The sequence below is a fragment of the Nerophis ophidion genome, linkage group LG04, assembly GCF_033978795.1.
Source record: "Nerophis ophidion isolate RoL-2023_Sa linkage group LG04, RoL_Noph_v1.0, whole genome shotgun sequence".
Classification (NCBI taxonomy): Eukaryota; Metazoa; Chordata; class Actinopteri; order Syngnathiformes; family Syngnathidae; genus Nerophis; species Nerophis ophidion.
In genome coordinates, this window is record NC_084614.1 from 2,931,324 (window position 1) to 2,952,542 (window position 21,219).

General features: G+C 46.0%; 1 protein-coding gene across 1 annotated transcript; it reads left to right on the forward strand.

Annotated features, from left to right (window-relative positions):
• The first annotated feature begins 10,362 nt into the window (after positions 1-10,362).
• LOC133550739 (uncharacterized abhydrolase domain-containing protein DDB_G0269086-like) lies at positions 10,363-16,543 on the forward strand. The gene is made up of 3 exons (XM_061896743.1): positions 10,363-10,520; positions 12,696-12,783; positions 12,862-16,543. Exons 2-3 carry the CDS (start codon positions 12,744-12,746, stop codon positions 15,255-15,257), a joined length of 2,436 nt encoding a protein of 811 aa, XP_061752727.1. The 5' UTR covers positions 10,363-10,520; positions 12,696-12,743; the 3' UTR covers positions 15,258-16,543.
• The last annotated feature ends 4,676 nt before the right edge of the window (positions 16,544-21,219 follow it).

A 21,219-nucleotide genomic window follows, 5' to 3' on the forward strand; every position in this document is an offset into this window, starting at 1 on the left:
GTGTCTCCGACCTGGCTCCTCTTTGGTGAAAATTCTAAACTACTTCCATTTGTCAAGAAGTAAACACACAGTTTTGCCTCGGCAGTGAAGTGTTCTAAGGCTGGAATGGCAATCGTGTAGTCACAGATCCGTTTTTAAAATAAAAACCAACAACCTCCCGGGCCTGTTTGACAACATGTAGCACGCATTGACGTAGCAACACCCAGTGATTGTTGTTTACCTTTGAAGCTCTTGTTCTAAACATGCTTTGGCGTCACTCATGTGTCATACTCATGTGCACCCCTCGGGCTGCGAATGAAGTTAGGACCGGCGTCGACAACAAAATCAGCCAGGGTGCAAAATAAACGCCAGCGGTCACATCATTAGGAACAGCGGGAGTGGCGCACAACGCAGTGTCAAAAAAAAAAGCAGAATTTGGCAACATTTGTGTCACCGCGGAATTTTGTCACAATGGAAGCAGACTTCCCTCTCCCCAGCCAGTTGGTCCAGCTCCTCCCGGGGGATCCCAAGGCGTTCCTAAGCCAGCCGGGAGACATAGTCTTCCCAACGTGTCCTGGGTCTTCCCCGTGGCCTCCTACCAGTGAGACGTGCCTGAAACCCCTCCCTAGGGAGGCGTTCCCAGGCCAGCCGGGAGACATAGTCTTCCCAACGTGTCCTGGGTCTTCCCCGTGGCCTCCTACCGGTGAGACGTGCTTGAAACCCCTCCCTAGGGTGGCGTTTGGGTGGCATCCTGACCAGATGCCCGAACCACCTCATCTGGCTCCTCTCAATCAAACAATCAATCAATGTTTACTTGTATAGCCCTAAATCACGAGTGTCTCAAAGGGCTGCACAAGTAACAACGACATCTGCGGTTCAGCGCCCACATAAGGGCAAGGAAAAACTCACAGTCCAGTGGGACATCTAAGAGAATGACTATGAGAAACCGTGGAGAAGATCGCAAATGTGGGTGATCCCCCCCAAGGGGAGACCAGATGCAATGGATGTTGAGTGACATAATATTGTGAGAGTCCAGTCCATAGTGGATCTAACATAATAGTGTGAGAGTCCAGTCCATAGTGGATCTAACATAATAGTGTGAGAGTCCAGTCCATAGTGGATCTAACATAATAGTGTGAGAGTCCAGTCCATAGTGGATCTAACATAATAGTGTGAGAGTCCAGTCCATAGTGGATCTAACATAATAGTGTGAGAGTCCAGTCCATAGTGGATCTAACATAATAGTGTGAGAGTCCAGTCCATAGTGGATCTAACATAATAGTGTGAGAGTCCAGTCCATAGTGGATCTAACATAATAGTGTGAGAGTCCAGTCCATAGTGGATCTAACATAATAGTGTGAGAGTCCAGTCCATAGTGGATCTAACATAATAGTGTGAGGGTCCAGTCCATAGTGGATCTAACATAATAGTTTGAGAGTCCAGTCCATAGTGGATCTAACATAATAGTGTGAGAGTCCAGTCCATAGTGGATCTAACATAATAGTGAGAGTTCAGTCCATAGTGGATCTAACATAATAGTGAGAGTTCAGTCCATAGTGGATCTAACATAATAGTGAGAGTCCAGTCTATAGTGGATCTAACATAATAGTGTGAGAGTCCAGTCCAAAGTGGATCTAACATAATAGTGTGAGAGTCCAGTCCATAGTGGATCTGACATAATAGTGAGAGTCCAGTCCATAGTGGATCTAACATAATAGTGTGAGTCCAGTCCATAGTGGATCTAACATAATATTGTGAGAGTCCAGTCCATAGTGGATCTAACATAATATTGTGAGAGTCCAGTCCATAGTGGATCTAACATAATAGTGTGAGAGTCCAGTCCATAGTGGATCTAACATAATATTGTGAGAGTCCAGTCCATAGTGGATCTAACATAATAGTGTGAGAGTCCAGTCCATAGTGGATCTAACATAATAGTGTGAGAGTCCAGTCCATAGTGGATCTAACATAATAGTGTGAGAGTCCAGTCCATAGTGGATCTAACATAATAGTGTGAGAGTCCAGTCCATAGTGGATCTAACATAATAGTGTGAGAGTCCAGTCCATAGTGGATCTAACATAATAGTGTGAGAGTCCAGTCCATAGTGGATCTAACATAATAGTGTGAGAGTCCAGTCCATAGTGGATCTAACATAATAGTGTGAGAGTCCAGTCCATAGTGGATCTAACATAATAGTGTGAGAGTCCAGTCCATAGTGGATCTAACATAATAGTGTGAGGGTCCAGTCCATAGTGGATCTAACATAATAGTTTGAGAGTCCAGTCCATAGTGGATCTAACATAATAGTGTGAGAGTCCAGTCCATAGTGGATCTAACATAATAGTGAGAGTTCAGTCCATAGTGGATCTAACATAATAGTGAGAGTTCAGTCCATAGTGGATCTAACATAATAGTGAGAGTCCAGTCTATAGTGGATCTAACATAATAGTGTGAGAGTCCAGTCCAAAGTGGATCTAACATAATAGTGTGAGAGTCCAGTCCATAGTGGATCTGACATAATAGTGAGAGTCCAGTCCATAGTGGATCTAACATAATAGTGTGAGTCCAGTCCATAGTGGATCTAACATAATATTGTGAGAGTCCAGTCCATAGTGGATCTAACATAATATTGTGAGAGTCCAGTCCATAGTGGATCTAACATAATAGTGTGAGAGTCCAGTCCATAGTGGATCTAACATAATATTGTGAGAGTCCAGTCCATAGTGGATCTAACATAATAGTGTGAGAGTCCAGTCCATAGTGGATCTAACATAATAGTGTGAGAGTCCAGTCCATAGTGGATCTAACATAATAGTGAGAGTTCAGTCCATAGTGGATCTAACATAATAGTGAGAGTCCAGTCTATAGTGGATCTAACATAATAGTGTGAGAGTCCAGTCCAAAGTGGATCTAACATAATAGTGTGAGAGTCCAGTCCATAGTGGATCTGACATAATAGTGAGAGTCCAGTCCATAGTGGATCTAACATAATAGTGTGAGTCCAGTCCATAGTGGATCTAACATAATATTGTGAGAGTCCAGTCCATAGTGGATCTAACATAATATTGTGAGAGTCCAGTCCATAGTGGATCTAACATAATAGTGTGAGTCCAGTCCATAGTGGATCTAACATAATATTGTGAGAGTCCAGTCCATAGTGGATCTAACATAATAGTGTGAGAGTCCAGTCCATAGTGGATCTAACATAATATTGTGAGAGTCCAGTCCATAGTGGATCTAACATAATAGTGTGAAAGTCCAGTCCATAGTGGATCTAACATAATAGTGAGAGTCCAGTCCATAGTGGATCGAACATAATAGTGTGAATCCAGTCCATAGTGGATCTAACATAATAGTGAGAGTCCAGTCCATAGTGGATCTAACATAATAGTGTGAGTCCAGTCCATAGTGGATCTAACATAATATTGTGAGAGTCCAGTCCATAGTGGATCTAACATAATAGTGTGAGAGTCCAGTCCATAGTGGATCTAACATAATATTGTGAGAGTCCAGTCCATAGTGGATCTAACATAATAGTGTGAGAGTCCAGTCCATAGTGGATCTAACATAATAGTGTGAGAGTCCAGTCCATAGTGGATCTAACATAACCAGTCCATAGTGGATCTAACATAATAGTGAGAGAGTCCAGTCCATAGCGGATCTAACATAATAGTGTGAGTCCAGTCCATAGTGGATCTCACATAATAGTGTGAGAGTCCAGTCCATAGTGGATCAAACATAATAGTGATAGTCCAGTCCATAGTGGATCTAACATAATAGTGTGAGAGTCCAGTCCATAGTGGATCTAACATAACCAGTCCATAGTGGATCTAACATAATAGTGAGAGAGTCCAGTCCATAGTGGATCTAACATAATATTGTGAGAGTCCAGTCCATAGTGGATCTAACATAATATTGTGAGAGTCCAGTCCATAGTGGATCTAACATAATATTGTGAGAGTCCAGTCCATAGTGGATCTAACATAATAGTGTGAGAGTCCAGTCCATAGTGGATCTAACATAATAGTGTGAGAGTCCAGTCCATTGTGGATCTAACATAATAGTGAGAGTCCAGTCCATAGTGGATCTAACATAATAGTGAGAGTCCAGTCTATAGTGGATCTAACATAATAGTGTGAGAGTCCAGTCCAAAGTGGATCTAACATAATAGTGTGAGAGTCCAGTCCATAGTGGATCTAACATAACCAGTCCATAGTGGATCTAACATAATAGTGAGAGAGTCCAGTCCATAGCGGATCTAACATAATAGTGTGAGTCCAGTCCATAGTGGATCTTACATAATAGTGTGAGAGTCCAGTCCATAGTGGATCAAACATAATAGTGATAGTCCAGTCCATAGTGGATCTAACATAATAGTGTGAGACTCCAGTCCATAGTGGATCTAACATAACCAGTCCATAGTGGATCTAACATAATAGTGAGAGAGTCCAGTCCATAGCGGATCTAACATAATAGTGTGAGAGTCCAGTCCATAGTGGATCTAACATAATAGTGATAGTCCAGTCCATAGTGGATCTAACATACTAGTGTGAGAGTCCAGTCCATAGTGGATCTAACATAACCAGTCCATAGTGGATCTAACATAATAGTGTGAGAGTCCAGTCCACAGTGGATCAAACATAATAGTGAGAGTCCAGTCCATAGTGGATCTAACATAATAGTGAGAGTCCAGTCCATAGCGGATCTAACATAATAGTGTGAGTCCAGTCCATAGTGGATCTAAGATAATAGTGAGAGTCCAGTCCATAGTGGATCCAACATAATAGTGAGAGTCCAGTCCATAGTGGATCTAACATAATAGTGAGAGTCCAGTCCATAGTGGATCTAACATAATAGTGTGAGAGTCCAGTCCATAGTGGATCCAACATAATAGTGAGAGTCCAGTCCATAGTGGATCTAACATAATAGTGATAGTCCAGTCCATAGTGGATCCAACATAATAGTGAGAGTCCAGTCCATAGTGGATCTAACATAATAGTGATAGTCCAGTCCATAGTGGATCCAACATAATAGTGAGAGTCCAGTCTATAGTGGATCTAACATAATAGTGAGAGTCCAGTCCATAGTGGATCTAACATAATAGTTGTCTTGTCTTGTGATCGTATTTTGTTTAGCTATGTTCTGTTTCGCTTTAGACTCCATTGTTTCCTGTTTTTGCACTTCCTCAATTGTTTTGTTTCCATGACTACCCATTAGTTTTCAACTGTCCTCATGTGACCCACCTGTCTCACGTTTTGCACTCACACACCTGTCACTAATCATGTCTATTATTTCAACCGAAAGTTGCTAGGAAGTCAGCCTGGAGACATTACCTCTACTCACGTCATGCCATGCCATGCCTGTCACTCACGTCATGCCATGTCTCTACTCACGTCATGCCATGCCATGCCTGTCACTCACGTCATGCCATGCCATGCCTGTCACTCATACCATCCATAGTTTCCCTCCTGCCCATGCCACGGAAGTTTTTGGTTTTTATGTCACAGTTATGGAGTTTTGCTTCTTGAGGGCACCACAGACTGTGGATGCTTTTTAAAAACGCTTAAAAACCCTTCTTTTTTTACAAAGTATTGTTCTTAGATATATGCGTGCGAGTTGTAGTTTTTATTTTTATTTATTTTTATTATCTTTTTAATTTTTTTTTATCACACTTTAACACTTCGAGGTTGTTTGCTCAATTTCAAGTGCTTTTAATAAAAACAATGACACCATACTTCGACGCTAATGAAGGGAAATTACACATCAAAGACTTGTTTTTCTCGCCCTGACACACCCTCTTTGTTTTGGAGTGTTATTATTTGGGGTTTTGGCACCGGCCGCCTGACTAGACCTGACTGAACTACGTCTACGAGCATGAACTGATAAACCCTAACCCTATACTTGGATGAGGGGCCGAACGTCTTCTAAGACAAACCAAAACAGTCCAGTTTGGATCGACTGAAAGACCTGAGATGACCTGGACAAATGACAACATTCATAAAAAATTCAATGAAAAAAACAGGGTTAGGCTGACCCTAAACTGAACCATAACACTACTTTTTCTTTGGCTTACCTAGCCCTAAAACCTAACCCTAATTATAACCCTAACCTTAACCCCAACCCTAACCCTACTTCTTCTTTGACTTCTCTAGCTCTAAAACCCAACCCTAATCCTAACCCCAAACCCAACCCCAACCATAACCCTACTTTTTCTTTTGCTTCTCTAGCTCTAAAACCTGACCTTAATCATAACCCCCACCCCAAACCCAACCCTAACCCTACTTTTTCTTTGGCTTCTCTAGCTCTAAAACCTGACCCTAGTCATAACCCCAACCCTAACCCTAACCACACTTTTTATTTGACTTCTCTAGCTCTAAAACTTAACTCTAATCATAGCCCCAACCTTAACACCAAATCTAACCCTACTTTTCCTTTGACTTCTCTTGCTCTAAAACTTAACCCTAATCATAGCCCCAACCTTAACCCCAACCCTAACCCCTAATCATAGCCCCAACCTTAACCCTACTTTTTCTTTGGCTTCTTGAGCTCTAAAACCTGACCCTAATCATAACCCCAACCCCAGACCCAACCCTAACCCTACTTTTTCTTTGGCTTCTCGAGCTCTAAAACCTAACCCTAATCATAGCCCCAACCTTAACCCCAACCCTACTTTTTCTTCGACTTCTCTAGCTCTAAAACCTAACCCTAATCCTAACCTCTACCCCAACCCTAACGCTACTTTTTCTTTGGCTTCTCCAGCTCTAAAACCTAACCCCAACCCTACCCCAACCCTAACCCTACTTTTTCTTTGACTTCTCTAGCTCTGAAAACCTGACCCTAATCATAACCACAACCCCAACCCTACTTTTACTTTGACTTATCTAGCTCTAAAACCTAACCCTAATACTAACCCCTAGCCCAACCCCAACTCTAACCCTACTTTATCTTTGGCTTCTCTAGCTCTAAAAGCTAACCCTAATCATAACCCCAACCACAACCCTAACCCTAACCCTAACACTACTTTTTCTTTGGCTTCTCTTGCTCTAAAACTTAACCCTAATCATAGCCCCAACCTTAACCCCAACCCTAACCCTACTTTTTCTTTGGCTTCTTGAGCTCTAAAACCTGACCCTAATCATAGCCCCAACCTTAACCCCAACCCTAACCCTACTTTTTCTTTGGCTTCTCGAGCTCTAAAACCTAACCTTAATCATAGCCCCAACCTTAACCCCAACCCTACTTTTTCTTCGACTTCTCTAGCTCTAAAACCTAACCCTAATCCTAACCTCTACCCCAACCCTAACGCTACTTTTTCTTTGGCTTCTCCAGCTCTAAAACCTAGCCCCAACCCTACCCCAACCCTAACCCTACTTTTTCTTTGACTTCTCTAGCTCTGAAAACCTGACCCTAATCATAACCACAACCCCAACCCTACTTTTACTTTGACTTATCTAGCTCTAAAACCTAACCCTAATACTAACCCCTAGCCCAACCCCAACTCTAACCCTACTTTATCTTTGGCTTCTCTAGCTCTAAAAGCTAACCCTAATCATAACCCCAACCACAACCCTAACCCTAACCCTAACACTACTTTTTCTTTGGCTTCTCTAGCCCTAAAACCTAACCCCAACCCCAACCCCACCCCCAACCCTAACCTTACTTTTTCCTTGGCTTCTCTAGCCCTAAATCATACTCATAATTCTACTTGACATAGGGGCTCCCGATTTCCACCCGGACGACAATATTGGGGGCGTGGCCTAAAGGTACTGTTTTTAGCGTCCTCTCTCGCCTGAAACCTTCACCCCTTAACAGTCTCATGCTGTCCGGGCGTACGCATTTCCTCCATTTGAAAAACCTGCTGGCCCACTCACATAATAATGTAACTTAACACAACATAAACACAACAGAACAAATACCCAGAACCCGGGTCATCCGGGATGCCACAAGGACATCTACGGCTTTTGGAGCTCAGCGCACGACTGCACACACAAGGAGAAGGAGACAAAACAGAAGAAGGGAGAAGGGACATGGCGACAAGGTGGCGATTTGTCCCGGGTGTACTCCACCTTCCGCCCGATTGTAGCTGGGATGGGCACCAGCGCCTCCCGCCACTCCGAAGGGAACAAGTGGTGGAAAAATGGATGGATAGATGGAGTTCCAAAATGATTGGAAAAAAAGAATTTCATTTCATCCAGGACAGCTCAAAGCTTGCAGTTCAACCCGACTCCCTACATTCTTTATTTTCATGTACATTCAGGGTGTCTCAGATGGTACAAAAAAAAATGGTGTTTCTAAAAATACATATACCGACCCCCAGACACATTTTTTTCTGTAAATTCGGGCCCCCGAGGCAAAATAATAGCCCAGGCCAAGTCTATACCGTCTGAACTGTCCCACTGCTCTACGTCAGGCTTGTGTGTGCTTATTTCCTGTTTTGGTTCTGTTTCCTGTTAGCCTCCCTGAGTGCTCTGTCCCCTCAGCTGTGGCTGATTGGCTCCTGGCCACACCTGGTGTCAATCAGCCAGCTGATATTTGAACCTGCCTTCCCATCCAGTCTGGCCTGGATTATTCTCGTGTCGATGTCACCGATACCTGCCATTGTCGATATCGTTACAGCTACTACCTGTTGTTTTTGTCGCTGTCGTCATAGCGGTAATCTGTCCTGTTAGCTATTTATAGTTTACATTCTCCTAGCTCTTTTGTTTCGTGTTTTCTTTGCAGCCATTAGCTGTTTCCAGTTTTTCTGTTTGCTGGTTCCTGTTTTCAGTTTTGGCGATACCTAGTTCCTGGTTTGTGTTCTTTGCATTATTTTTGAAGATTAAATCATGTTTTCCAGCACAATGTCTGCCGCCTTCTCTGCATCTTGGGGTTCGTCACCAACCCAACCTGACGATATATTTATTATACATCGACATTCATGTCAGAGCTGTGTGCAGATTCCGCAATCACACGTACAAGATTGAAAGGCATACTGGGTGACACAGAGTACACCAAAGGTTGTGATATAAACAACTTTAACACTTAGTAATATGCACCACGCTGTGAAGCCACACCCAACAAGATTGACAAACACATTTCGGGAGAACATCCTCACAGTAACACAACATAAACGCAACACAACAAATATCCAGAATCCTTTGTATCCGTGATGATTCCTGAATATATTTCACACCCACGCCCCCAACCCTGCCCACCTTACCGACGCACGAGGGGCGGGGGTTTGCTGCTAGCGGGGTGTATAAAATAGTCAAGATGTGTCATGGATACAAAGGATTCTGGGTATTTGTTGTGTTGCGTTTATGTTGTGTTACTGTGAGGATGTTCTACCGAAATGTGTTTGTTGTTCTTAATTGGTGTGGCTTCACAGCGTGGCGCATATTACTAAGAGTGTTAAAATTGATTATATCACAACCATTAGTGTACTCTTTGTCACCCAGCATGCTTTGCAGTCGTGTGCGTGTTGCTGCGGAAGCCACACACAACTTGATGCTGGACTGACAAGCAGATCGAAGGCGACAAAGCCAATGGCTTAATAGCACGCCCTAATACTTATTATTTGGGTGACTACCACTAATAAAAATCTTCAAACATGTGCAATACCTAACACTAACTAATAATGTACATGTTCGCATTGTTCAACTTCATTACGACTGGCGACTTGTCCAGGGTGCAGCTGAGGTAGGCTCCAGCACCCACCCCCCCCCACCCCCCACCCAGACCACGTGACCTTGAACGGGACAAGCGGTAGACAATGGATGGTAACACAAAAGCGTAGCCGTTTTATATTTTGTCGGGAAAAGGAAGTAAACGGTGACCCCAAGTAGGTACAAACAAAACCGTGGGGACGAGGCAGAGTTACAAAGCGTATGCTGCCATGTTTCTCCACCTACAATGTATTGGTTTTGGTTCTCAAAAAAGGTTGACACATTTGTACCCGAGTCCTGAACTAAAACGGCCTCAGCGTAAATTCCGTTTGGTTCGGGGGCCACTTCCTCCTTACGGGTGTTGTTGACTTTGGCGCTCTTTATATGTTTTTGCCAAGTCTACCTTTGCTTGGTTTCCTACGTCTCTTCCTGACGGTTTGGATCTATCTTTCACTCTTCACCCCCGGTTGTTGGAAAGTGTGTGCCCCTTTCCGAACAATTCCCCGTACGACATTCGCCCAAGAACTGGACAGACCAACCTTGGCGAGGCTGAACTCTGACGCCAATCGGAGGGAACAGGGCGTACAGTAGTGTGTGTGTGTTCTTTCTAAGTGACTCATTTAATTAGTGACAATCAACAAGTCGCTGGAAATGTTGCCTGACAGGATGTTTGGTAATTTTTACACACCCTGCCGAACAATGACAGCTAATTAACCTTCTAAGAGCACAGAGTAGAAACCAACTGGAATGAAATGTCTAACGCAGGTGAGACAGGTGTTGATGTCACAGTTTTTTTGGAGGCGGCATATAAATGTCGGTTAGGGTTAGAGAGACCAGAACATTCAGAGTCAAGTCTACCTCCAGTTCGGAATTCAGCACGGAACTTTATCAGAGTGGTAAGTTCTTTCTTTATCTTGGATTCCGCTATAACGATGGTTTCTTGGAACCTTTTTGTGTTGTCCTTGCCTGCAATGCTATTGTGAGTTATGTTTATATAGCACTTTTCTCAAGAGACTCAGAGCGCTTTACATAGTGAATGAAGCCATGTTTAAATCGGTGTGGATGGCACTGGGAGCAGGTCTTGCCGAAGGACACAACGGCAGTGACTAGGATAGCAGAGGCGGGAATCGAACCTGGAACCCCTTAAGTTGCTGGCACGGGCGCTCTACCGAGGGAGCCACACCGACCTTTTGGACACTGTTGGACTTTTTCCTCCCTGATTTGTTACAGAATAATTTTGAGGCACTTGGTTTTTCCAGTGAAACTGTAGCTACATCCGGACCGTTTTCTGAGGTCAAAAGGGGGCAGTCTAGCTCGGTTGGTAGAGCTGCCGTGCCAGCAACTTGAGGGGTTGCAGGTTCGATCCCAGCTTGCACCATCCTACTCACTGCCGTTGTGTCCTTGGGCAAGACACTTTACCCACCTGCTCCCAGTGCCACCCACACTGGTTTTAAATGGAACCTAGATATTGGGTTTCACTATGTAAAGCGCTTTGAGTCACTTGAGAAAAGCGCTATATAAATATAATTCACTTCCCTTCAGAAGGAGAGTTTGCAAGGAAAGATCTCTTCGTGGATCTTGGACTGTTTGGTTGTCCAACCATGTCCTCCTTTTCTTCCCTTGCAAAGGCATCGGTCATAACCCTGGCAAGCCCTGACCGGAGAGCGGAAAAATCAACGGCTAAAACGAAAACAAAATTTGAATGACTAAAATGAAAGTTAAATGGGTTAATACAGTTCAGATAAAAACTAAATATCCAACCATCCATTTTCTTTACCGTTGATCGTCCCTGGGCTGGCTGGTTAGCCGGAGTCCATCCCAGCTGACTTCGGGGCAGAGGCGGCGTACACTGGTACTGGTACTGGTGACTGGTACTTGTACTGGTGACTTACTTGTACTGGTGACCGGTACTAGTACTGGTTACTGGTACTCGTGACTGGTACTTGAACTGGTGACTGTTACTTGTACTGGTGACAGGTACTAGTACTGGTTACTGGTACTGGTACTGGTGACTGTTACTTGTACTGGTGACAGGTACTAGTACTGGTTACTGGTACTGGTACTGGTACTTGTGACTGGTACTTGTACTGGTGACTGGTTGCCAGCGAATCACAAGAAAACAAAAGGATGTACAGGACTAAAAAATAAATGCACACAAAAACATAGGTATGAAAAAAAAATCTAACCAAGAACAAATCGGTAAACTCCTATCAACATCTCATACGCCTTGGAAAATGTGAGTCTGTTAGAAGCGATCGGGCTAGTGCGTCTATCGGTGCGTTTGGGAGCTGCACCCGGACTAATTTAGTGTCGGAGACGGATTTGTACCCGTGTCTGGACCTGACACGGCCTTAACATAGGAGATTGTGGTTTTTTTGAAATACCTGGGTGTTCGCCTCAACAACAAAACTGACCGGGCACGAACACAACCAACCTGTACGAGAAGGGCCAAAGCGGCCTCCACCTTTTGAGGAGACTGAGGTCTTTCGATTCGTGGAAGCCGATTCTAGCCTCCGCCTATGACAAGGTGGCGGCTTCTGCCATCGTGTGTTTTGGTCGGGGGCATCATGGCTAGAAACAGATTTAGACTGAGTACGAGCGCTGACTATGTCGTAGGCTTCTCAGCAGACACAAGGCCTCTCTCACCCCTCTGCCCCACTTCTTTCATTCCATGTTTTTGCTTGGCTTGTGTTTACCTCTTGTCCTACTAACTTTCCGTATGGGAATTTTACACTGCAGCCGTATAATAATGGGACTCATTACCTCCCTGCTTGGCACTCAGCATCAAGGGTTGGAATTGGGGGTTAAATGAAGCCCACTGCTCCCCTCACCTCCCAGGGGGTGATCAAGGGTAATGGGTCAAATGCAGAGGATAATTCCGCCACACCAAGAGTGTGTGTGACAATCATTGCTACCTTAACTTTTCAACTTTATAATTTCCCCCAATATGCATTAAATGAACTCAGTCGCATCCTATAATAATCAACCCTACTCTTATTTTTCTGTCGGTTTAGGGAAAAAAAAAGTTGTATCTTACAGTAAATTTTGAGATACTTTACTTTGTTTTACAGGAGACAATCGCATCTCATTTGGGACATTAAAGGACGGAAAACTTCAAGATGATAGTAAACACTTTGGCGCTTGTATTCCTATTTATTGGTAAGTACTTTCAACTAATGATTACAATATATACAGTAGCTAAATACCAGGGCTGACTAAATTTCTCAACCGAAACAGGAATTTCCAGTCAGTCTGCTGAAGGAGGACTTCAGCACACCAGGATTAGTAGACGTCTCCTTCAAACAACGTCAGATGAAGGATCCGGAACGACCACAGACGACATGTTGGGGTCCGGATCCGGTATGGACCTAGACACTACAGTCATCCCTGGTACCACTGTTGCTCCAACAGTTATACCGGCTACTGTAGAAGGAAGCGCAACAAACACAGCAGTTGCAGCAGCCACATTAGCTGCGGCATCAGCAACATCAGTGACGGCAGCATCCGTGGCATTGGCTGCAGCCGCTTCAGGTGGATTCACAGCAACAGATGTTGCAGCAAATGCTTCAGCGGCTGCAGAGAGAGCCGCTGCTGCTTCATCTTCTCTTTTAGCTGGAACAATAACTGCAACCGAGGCAGCAGAAGCCGCAGCAGAAGCAGCAGAAGCGGCTGAATTAGCTGCAGAAGCCGCAGCGGCAGTGGCAGCCGATGCAATGGGGGAATTGCAACCTTTGGCACTAAATTTGTCAATGGAAGCAGCAACTTCAGCAGCTGCAGCGAGAGAAGCTGCAGATTTAGCAGCTTCAATAGCGAACATGGTAGGGTCTGGAAATGCAACAGCTGATGCACAATCTGCCATAAACGCCGCAAGAAATGCCAGCCAACAGGCTATGACTGCTGCACAAAGTCTCAGTGCATTACTTAATTCAACAGACCTGCCTGCAGATACTGATGCAACTGTAATACAAACTCTGATGGCAGCACAAACTGCAGCTGAAATGTCAGATGAGGCGGCAACTGCGTCCTTAGAGGCACTGAACACAGCAGAAGAAGCAGTGGTTGCAGAGGCAGCAGAGCCGGGAAGTCAATTAGCTCTTGTATCTGCAGCATTAGCTGAAGAACAAGCAAATAACGCAGCGGATTTGGCAAGAGAATCCGCAGAGGAGGTATCAGAAGCGGCGGATGCATTGCCTTCAAGCGATGACGAACTTGTCGAAGCATCAGCAGCAGCGTCCTTAGCAGCTGCGGCAGCAACCCTGGCTGCCTCAGCGGCAGCAGCAACTGGGGAAGATGTAAGCAGTGAGGTCGATGCAGCCCTTCAGAGTGCAGAGCAAGCAACTGAGGCAGCAACTTTGGCAGCTAACTTTGACGGAGAACCAGATTCAGCAGAAGCTGCAGCGCTAGCTAGTAGCGCCAGACAAGCTGCAGAAAACGCAGCAGAGGCAGCAGATATAGTGGCTGCTGCTGCAATAAACGCAGCTGAAGAGGGAAGTGTTCAGGAAGAGCTTGCACAGGTATCATTAGATGCGGCAATGGCAGCCAGACAAGCAGCGATGGCGGGCCCAGGTGAAGTTGACGAAGCTGCAGAAGAATTGGTGAACGTATCGAGGGAAGCTTCAGCACTATTTTCATTACTCTCCGAAGAGGAACCAACCAGACTGACGGAAGTAATGCAATCAGCAGTTCAGAGCGCAGGGCAGGTCGCTTTGTTGACAGAAGCTACAGGAGTACTAGTAGGAACCGTCGACGATGGCGGAGACGCACAATCCGCTGCACAAACCGCTGCACAATCCGCTGCAAGCGCTACCTCAGTAGCAACAGCAGCCGCAAGCGAAAGTCTTCCTGATGCAGAAACTGTTGCTGCTGCACAGCGAGCAGCGGTGGCCGGCCTGACAGCCTCTGCGGCAGCAGCTGCAGGAGTCGGTGCCGCTGTCGCCGCAACAGCCGGCTCATCGGCTATTCCTGAAGCCAACGCCGCATTGACGGCCGCAAGCGATGCGCAGATGGCCGCCGCATCACTGGGCTCTGGTGAAGAATTGTCTTTAGCCCTTGCTGTCGCTGAAGCACTTGAAGCATCTGCAGCAGTCCAAAGTGCATCTGATGCTGCCATGACAGCTGCAGACGCATCCGGATCAACTTTGGACCAGACGCTGGCAGAAATAGCTCAGGATTCAGCGGACATAGCGGCGAGGGCAGCAAGCGCCGCAGAGGCGGCGTCTTCCGAGCCAGCGACGGCGCAAATGGTAGAGGATGCCCTGGTAGCCGCCAGAGAAATTGAAATAGAATCCGAAGCGCTGAGACAGCGGTTGGAGGAGTTAGTGCAGAGTTCATCACCAGAAGCCCTCTCAGAGCGGGTTTCACTAGCAAGCTTGCTGGCTGCGGCGGAGTTAGCGAATGCTACCGCCGGCTTCTCCAGAATGTCAGCAGAGTTGGGTGTGAGCGCCATCACGACACGGAGCGCCGCAGACATCGCAGCGGCGGAGGCTTTCGCCTCCGCGGCTACACGATCGGCACAGATCACGGTGAACAGCGCCAGGGAGGCAATCAACATCAGGTTCGATTCAAGCGCCGCGGACTTCAAGAAGCTCTCGCTCACGGCAGCACTTGTCGCGGTGGTCGCGGTCTTCCTATGAGGCGTGTCATCAACGAAGGACTTTCGAATTCAGAGAAAAACGCAGTTCTATTTATGATTGTATTATATTATTATATACCATTTCACAAATATGCACCTAATCATTTGGAGGCTACTGTACAAATCCAAAATTGGCTATGATTACATTTCTTTGGAAGGACGATGACAGTGGCCAGCATTTGTTATTCACTTTGCTATCGCAGTGTTGGAATGCTAATTAGCATTTGGAATGTGTGAAAGATGGCAATCTCAGAATTAAAGTTTGACAAGTACAGTGGAACCCGCTTATATCGACGACCCGCCTGTGTACACGGGCACCAACCCCGCAGTTGACTTCTTGTTGTACTTTTGGTAGCTTATGGGCAACAATAACCTCAGTTCTGGTTGGTAAATAGTAGTAAAATGCGAACATAGAATCTCCTGTTCAGTGCAAAGTAAGCTTTAAGGTTGATTTCACTCGAACTTAGGGCTCCATATGTCGGGTAGATTTGGTGACGAACCCCAAAATGCAGAGAAGGCGGTAGGCATAGTGCGGGTAAACGTGATTCAATTCAACACTAGAACAAGAACAAACAAAAGGGTAGAAATAAAGGCGCACACAAGACGGAGAACTAGCACAAAGGCTAACCATGGACTAGAAAGAAAAACACTTACTGTGACACGAAAGAACTATGAGTACTAATGACATTGACAGGTAGTGGTGACAAATAATCCAGCCCTGACTGGAGGGGAAGGCAGCTTTAAATAGTAACTGGCTGATTGACACCAGGTGTGGCCAGGTGCCAATCAGCCGCATTTGGGAGACACAGCACTCAGGGAGACAAACAGGAAACGGAACTAAAGACCAGAAACAAAGACAAATGCAGGGGGGGAACTAAAACAGGGACAAGCCTGACACCATAACCACCACCGACAAAAAAAGAATTTGACTGAGATCTTTGAAGAAAAACATACAAGAATGTAAATATCATTAATCCGATTAAAAATGTAAACAATGGAAGGCAAACCAACCAAAAAAATCAGCCCCCGTTTTTTGTAAACGATTACTTCCGGTGGGGGTTACGTCGGCGCAAGCGGGTTCCACTGCACATGTCGACCCTGCCCACGCATGATTAACAACGAGATGACTGTGTGGGTTTCTCGGAGAGATTGGTAATTTATTGGAGAATGTGATCGACAGCTGCCAGGGGCGGGCGCGCCACACCCCTACGTTTCATGTTGTATGTTCATGCTCGGAATGAAGAGGTTTTTGTCACACTGTTGTAATAAAAAAATCGCTGGACTGATGACTTGCTTTTTATTTCTCGAAATCCTATAATATTGGGCATCACTAACAGAACAATGGCAGCATGGTGGGACAGGGGGTTAGTGCGTCTGCCTCACAATACGAAGGTCCTGAGTAGTCCTGAGGTCAATCCCGGGCTCGGGATCTTTCCGTGGGGAGTTGGCATGTTCTCCCCGTGACTGCGTGGGTTCCCTCCGGCTTCCTACCACCTCCAAGGACATGCACCTGGGGATAGGCCCCTCCCTGGGGATAGGCCCCTCCCTGGGGATGGGCCCCTCCCACCTCCAAAGACATGCACCTGGGGATAGGCCCCTCCCTGGGGATGGGCCCCTTCCCCCTCCCACCTCCAAAGACATGCACCCGGGGATAGGCCCCTCCCGCCTCCAAAGACATGCACCTGGGGATAGGCCCCTCCCTGGGGATGGGCCCCTTCCCCCTCCCACCTCCAAAGACATGCAACTGGGGATGGGCCCCTCCCTGCGGATAGGCCCCTCCCTGGGGATGGGCCCCTCCCACCTCCAAAGACATGCACCTGGGGATAGGCCCCTCCCTGGGGATGGGCCCCTTCCCCCTCCCACCTCCAAAGACATGCACCCGGGGATAGGCCCCTCCCGCCTCCAAAGACATGCACCTGGGGATAGGCCCCTCCCTGGGGATGGGCCCCTTCCCCCTCCCACCTCCAAAGACATGCAACTGGGGATGGGCCCCTCCCTGCGGATAGGCCCCTCCCACCTCCAAAGACATGCACCTGGGGATAGGCCCCTCCTTGGGGATGGGCCCCTTCCCCCTCCCACCTCCAAAGACATGCAACTGGGGATGGGCCCCTCCCACCTCCAAAGACATGCACCCGGAGATAGGCCCCTCCCACCTCCAAAGACATGCACCTGGGGATAGGCCCCTCCCGCCTCCAAAGACATGCACCTGGGGATAGGCCCCTCCCTGGGGATGGGCCCCTTCCCCCTCCCACCTCCAAAGACATGCACCTGGGGATGGGCACCTCCAAATACATGCTCCTGGGGATAGGCCCCTCCCACCTCCAAAGACATGCACCTGGGGGAAGGCCCCTCCCACCTCCAAAGAAATGCACCGGAGATAGGCCCCTCCCACCTCCAAAGACATGCACCTGGGGATAGGTTGATTGGCAACACTGAATGCTCCCTAGTGTGTGAATGTTGTCTGTCTATCTGTGTTGGCCCTGCGAAGAGGTGGCGACTTGTCCAGGGTGCACGCCGCCTTCCACCTGACTGCAGCTGAGATAGGCTCCAGCAAACCCCCGCAACCCCAAAAGGGAGAAGCGGTAGAAACACTTTCTCCTCCTTTGGCACCCTGCAGTTTATATACCTACCAAAATATACTTTGTTATTGTGCCGTACTAATCTACTCCAATAACAAACCATAAGGCAGGTAATCGCTGGCTGGCAACCACTGTGCTAATCGCTAGATATATTAATGTTTCGCCTTCACGCTGGTTGAAGAAGCGCCCATCTACCAACTCTCTTCCTCCTCTCTTTGCCGCCACCTGCCCTGAGATAGTCACCGTCCCTCCGGTCCTTTGCGGTGGGAGTGCAGCCTGGTGACCCTAAGCCAAGTCCTCTCCTCACCCTACCTTGATTGTGGACTTTTGGAGATGCTTTAACATCTGGTATGTGTTTTATTGAAAGAACTCCGGCTTGTTAATGATTCCCAGAGCCCAAAAAAGGTCTGCGGGCTATAGAGCTTCAGTACTCTGGAATGCCCTCCCGGTAAGAGTTAGAGATGCTACCTCGGTAGAAGCAGTTAAGTCCCATTTTAAAACTCATTTGTATACTCGAGCCTTTAAAAAGACCCCCTTTTAGACCAGTTGATCTGCCGTTTCTTTTCTGACCCCCCCCCCCCCCCACCCCCTCTCCCTCGTGGAGAGGGTTGGGGGGCGGGGGGTGGAGGGTGCACTGGTCCGGTGGCCGTGGATGAAGTGCTGGCTGTCCAGATTCGGGACCGGGGTGGACCGCTCGCCTGTACATCGGTTGGGGACATCTCTGCGCTGCTGACCTGTCTCCGCTCGGTATGGTCTCCTGCTGGCCCCACTATGGACTGGACTCACTCTATTATGTTAGATCCACTATGGACTGGACTCTCACTATTATGTTAGATCCACTATGGACTGGACTCTCACTATTATGTTAGATCCACTATGGACTGGACTCACACTATTATGTTGGATCCACTATGGACTGGACTCACACTATTATGTTAGATCTACTATGGACTGGACTCTCACTATTATGTTAGATCCACTATGGACTGGACTCTCACTATTACGTTAGATCCACTATGGACTGCACTCTTACTATTATGTTAGATCCACTATGGACTGGACTCTCTCACTATTATGTTAGATCCACTATGGACTGGACTCTCACTATTATGTTAGATCCACTATGGACTGGACTCACTCTATTATGTTAGATCCACTATGGACTGGACTCTCACTATTATGTTAGATCCACTATGGACTGGACTCTCACTATTATGTTAGATCCACTATGGACTGGACTCACACTATTATGTTGGATCCACTATGGACTGGACTCACACTATTATGTTAGATCCACTATGGACTGGACTCACACTATTATGTTAGATCTACTATGGACTGGACTCTCACTATTATGTTAGATCCACTATGGACTGGACTCTCACTATTATGTTAGATCCACTATGGACTGGACTCTCACTATTATGTTAGATCCACTATGGACTGGACTCACACTATTATGTTGGATCCACTATGGACTGGACTCACACTATTATGTTAGATCCACTATGGACTGGACTCACACTATTATGTTAGATCTACTATGGACTGGACTCTCACTATTATGTTAGATCCACTATGGACTGGACTCTCGCACTTTTATGTTAAATCCACTATGGACTGCACTCTTACTATTATGTTAGATCCACTATGGACTGGACTCTCTCACTATTATGTTAGATCCACTATGGACTGGACTCTCACTATTATGCTAGATCCACTATGGACTGGACTCACTCTATTATGTTAGATCCACTATGGACTGGACTCTCACTATTATGTTAGATCCACTATGGACTGGACTCTCACTATTATGTTAGATCCACTATGGACTGGACTCTCACTATTATGTTAGATCCACTATGGACTGGACTCACACTATTATGTTGGATCCACTATGGACTGGACTCACACTATTATGTTAGATCCACTATGGACTGGACTCACACTATTATGTTAGATCTACTATGGACTGGACTCTCACTATTACGTTAGATCCACTATGGACTGCACTCTTACTATTATGTTAGATCCACTATGGACTGGACTCTCTCACTATTATGTTAGATCCACTATGGACTGGACTCACACTATTATGTTGGATCCACTATGGACTGGACTCTCACTATTATGTTAGATCCACTATGGACTGGACTCACACTATTATGTTAGATCCACGATGGACTGGACTCTCACTATTATGTTAGATCCACTATGGACTGGACTCACACTATTATGTTAGATCCACTATGGACTGGACTCTCACACTATTATGTTAGATCCACTATGGACTGGACTCACACTATTATGTTGGATCCACTATGGACTGGACTCTCACACTATTATGTTAGATCCACTATGGACTGGACTCTCACTATTATGTTGGATCTACTATGGACTGGACTCTCACTATTATGTTAGATCCACTATGGACTAGACTCTCACTATTACGTTAGATCCACTATGGACTGCACTCTTACTATTATGTTAGATCCACTATGGACTGGACTCTCTCACTATTATGTTAGATCCACTATGGACTGGACTCACACTATTATGTTGGATCCACTATGGACTGGACTCTCACTATTATGTTAGATCCACTATGGACTGGACTCTCACTATTATGTTAGATCCACTATGGACTGGACTCTCACACTATTATGTTAGATCCACTATGGACTGGACTCTCACTATTATGTTAGATCCACTATGGACTAGACTCTCACTATTATGTTAGATCCACTATGGACTGGACTCACACTATTATGTTAGATCCACGATGGACTGGACTCTCACTATTATGTTAGATCCACTATGGACTGGACTCACACTATTATGTTAGATCCACTATGGACTGGACTCTCACACTATTATGTTAGATCCACTATGGACTGGACTCACACTATTATGTTGGATCCACTATGGACTGGACTCTCCCACTATTATGTTAGATCCACTATGGACTGGACTCTCACACTATTATGTTAGATCCACTATGGACTGGACTCTCACACTATTATGTTAGATCCACTATGGACTGGACTCACACTATTATGTTAGATCCACTTTGGACTGGACTCTCACTATTATGTTAGATCCACTATGGACTGGACTTTCACACTATTATGTTCGATCCACTATGTACTGGACTCACACTATTATGTTAGATCCACAATGGACTGGACTCACACACTATTATGTTAGATCCACTATGGACTTGACTCTCACACTATTATGTTAGATCCACTATGGACTGGACTCTCACACTATTATGTTAGATCCACTATGGACTGGACTCACACTATTATGTTAGATCCACTATGGACTGGACTCTCACTATTATGTTAGATCCACTATGGACTGGACTTTCACACTATTATG

Excerpts from the sequence above, each read along its gene's own strand:
- LOC133550739 (XM_061896743.1), top strand. The coding sequence starts at position 12,744 with ATGATAGTAAACACTTTGGCGCTTGTATTCCTATTTATTG. Across the intron at positions 12,784-12,861 it reads GCTTGTATTCCTATTTATTG|GAATTTCCAGTCAGTCTGCT; the intron begins GTAAGTACTTTC and ends CAACCGAAACAG.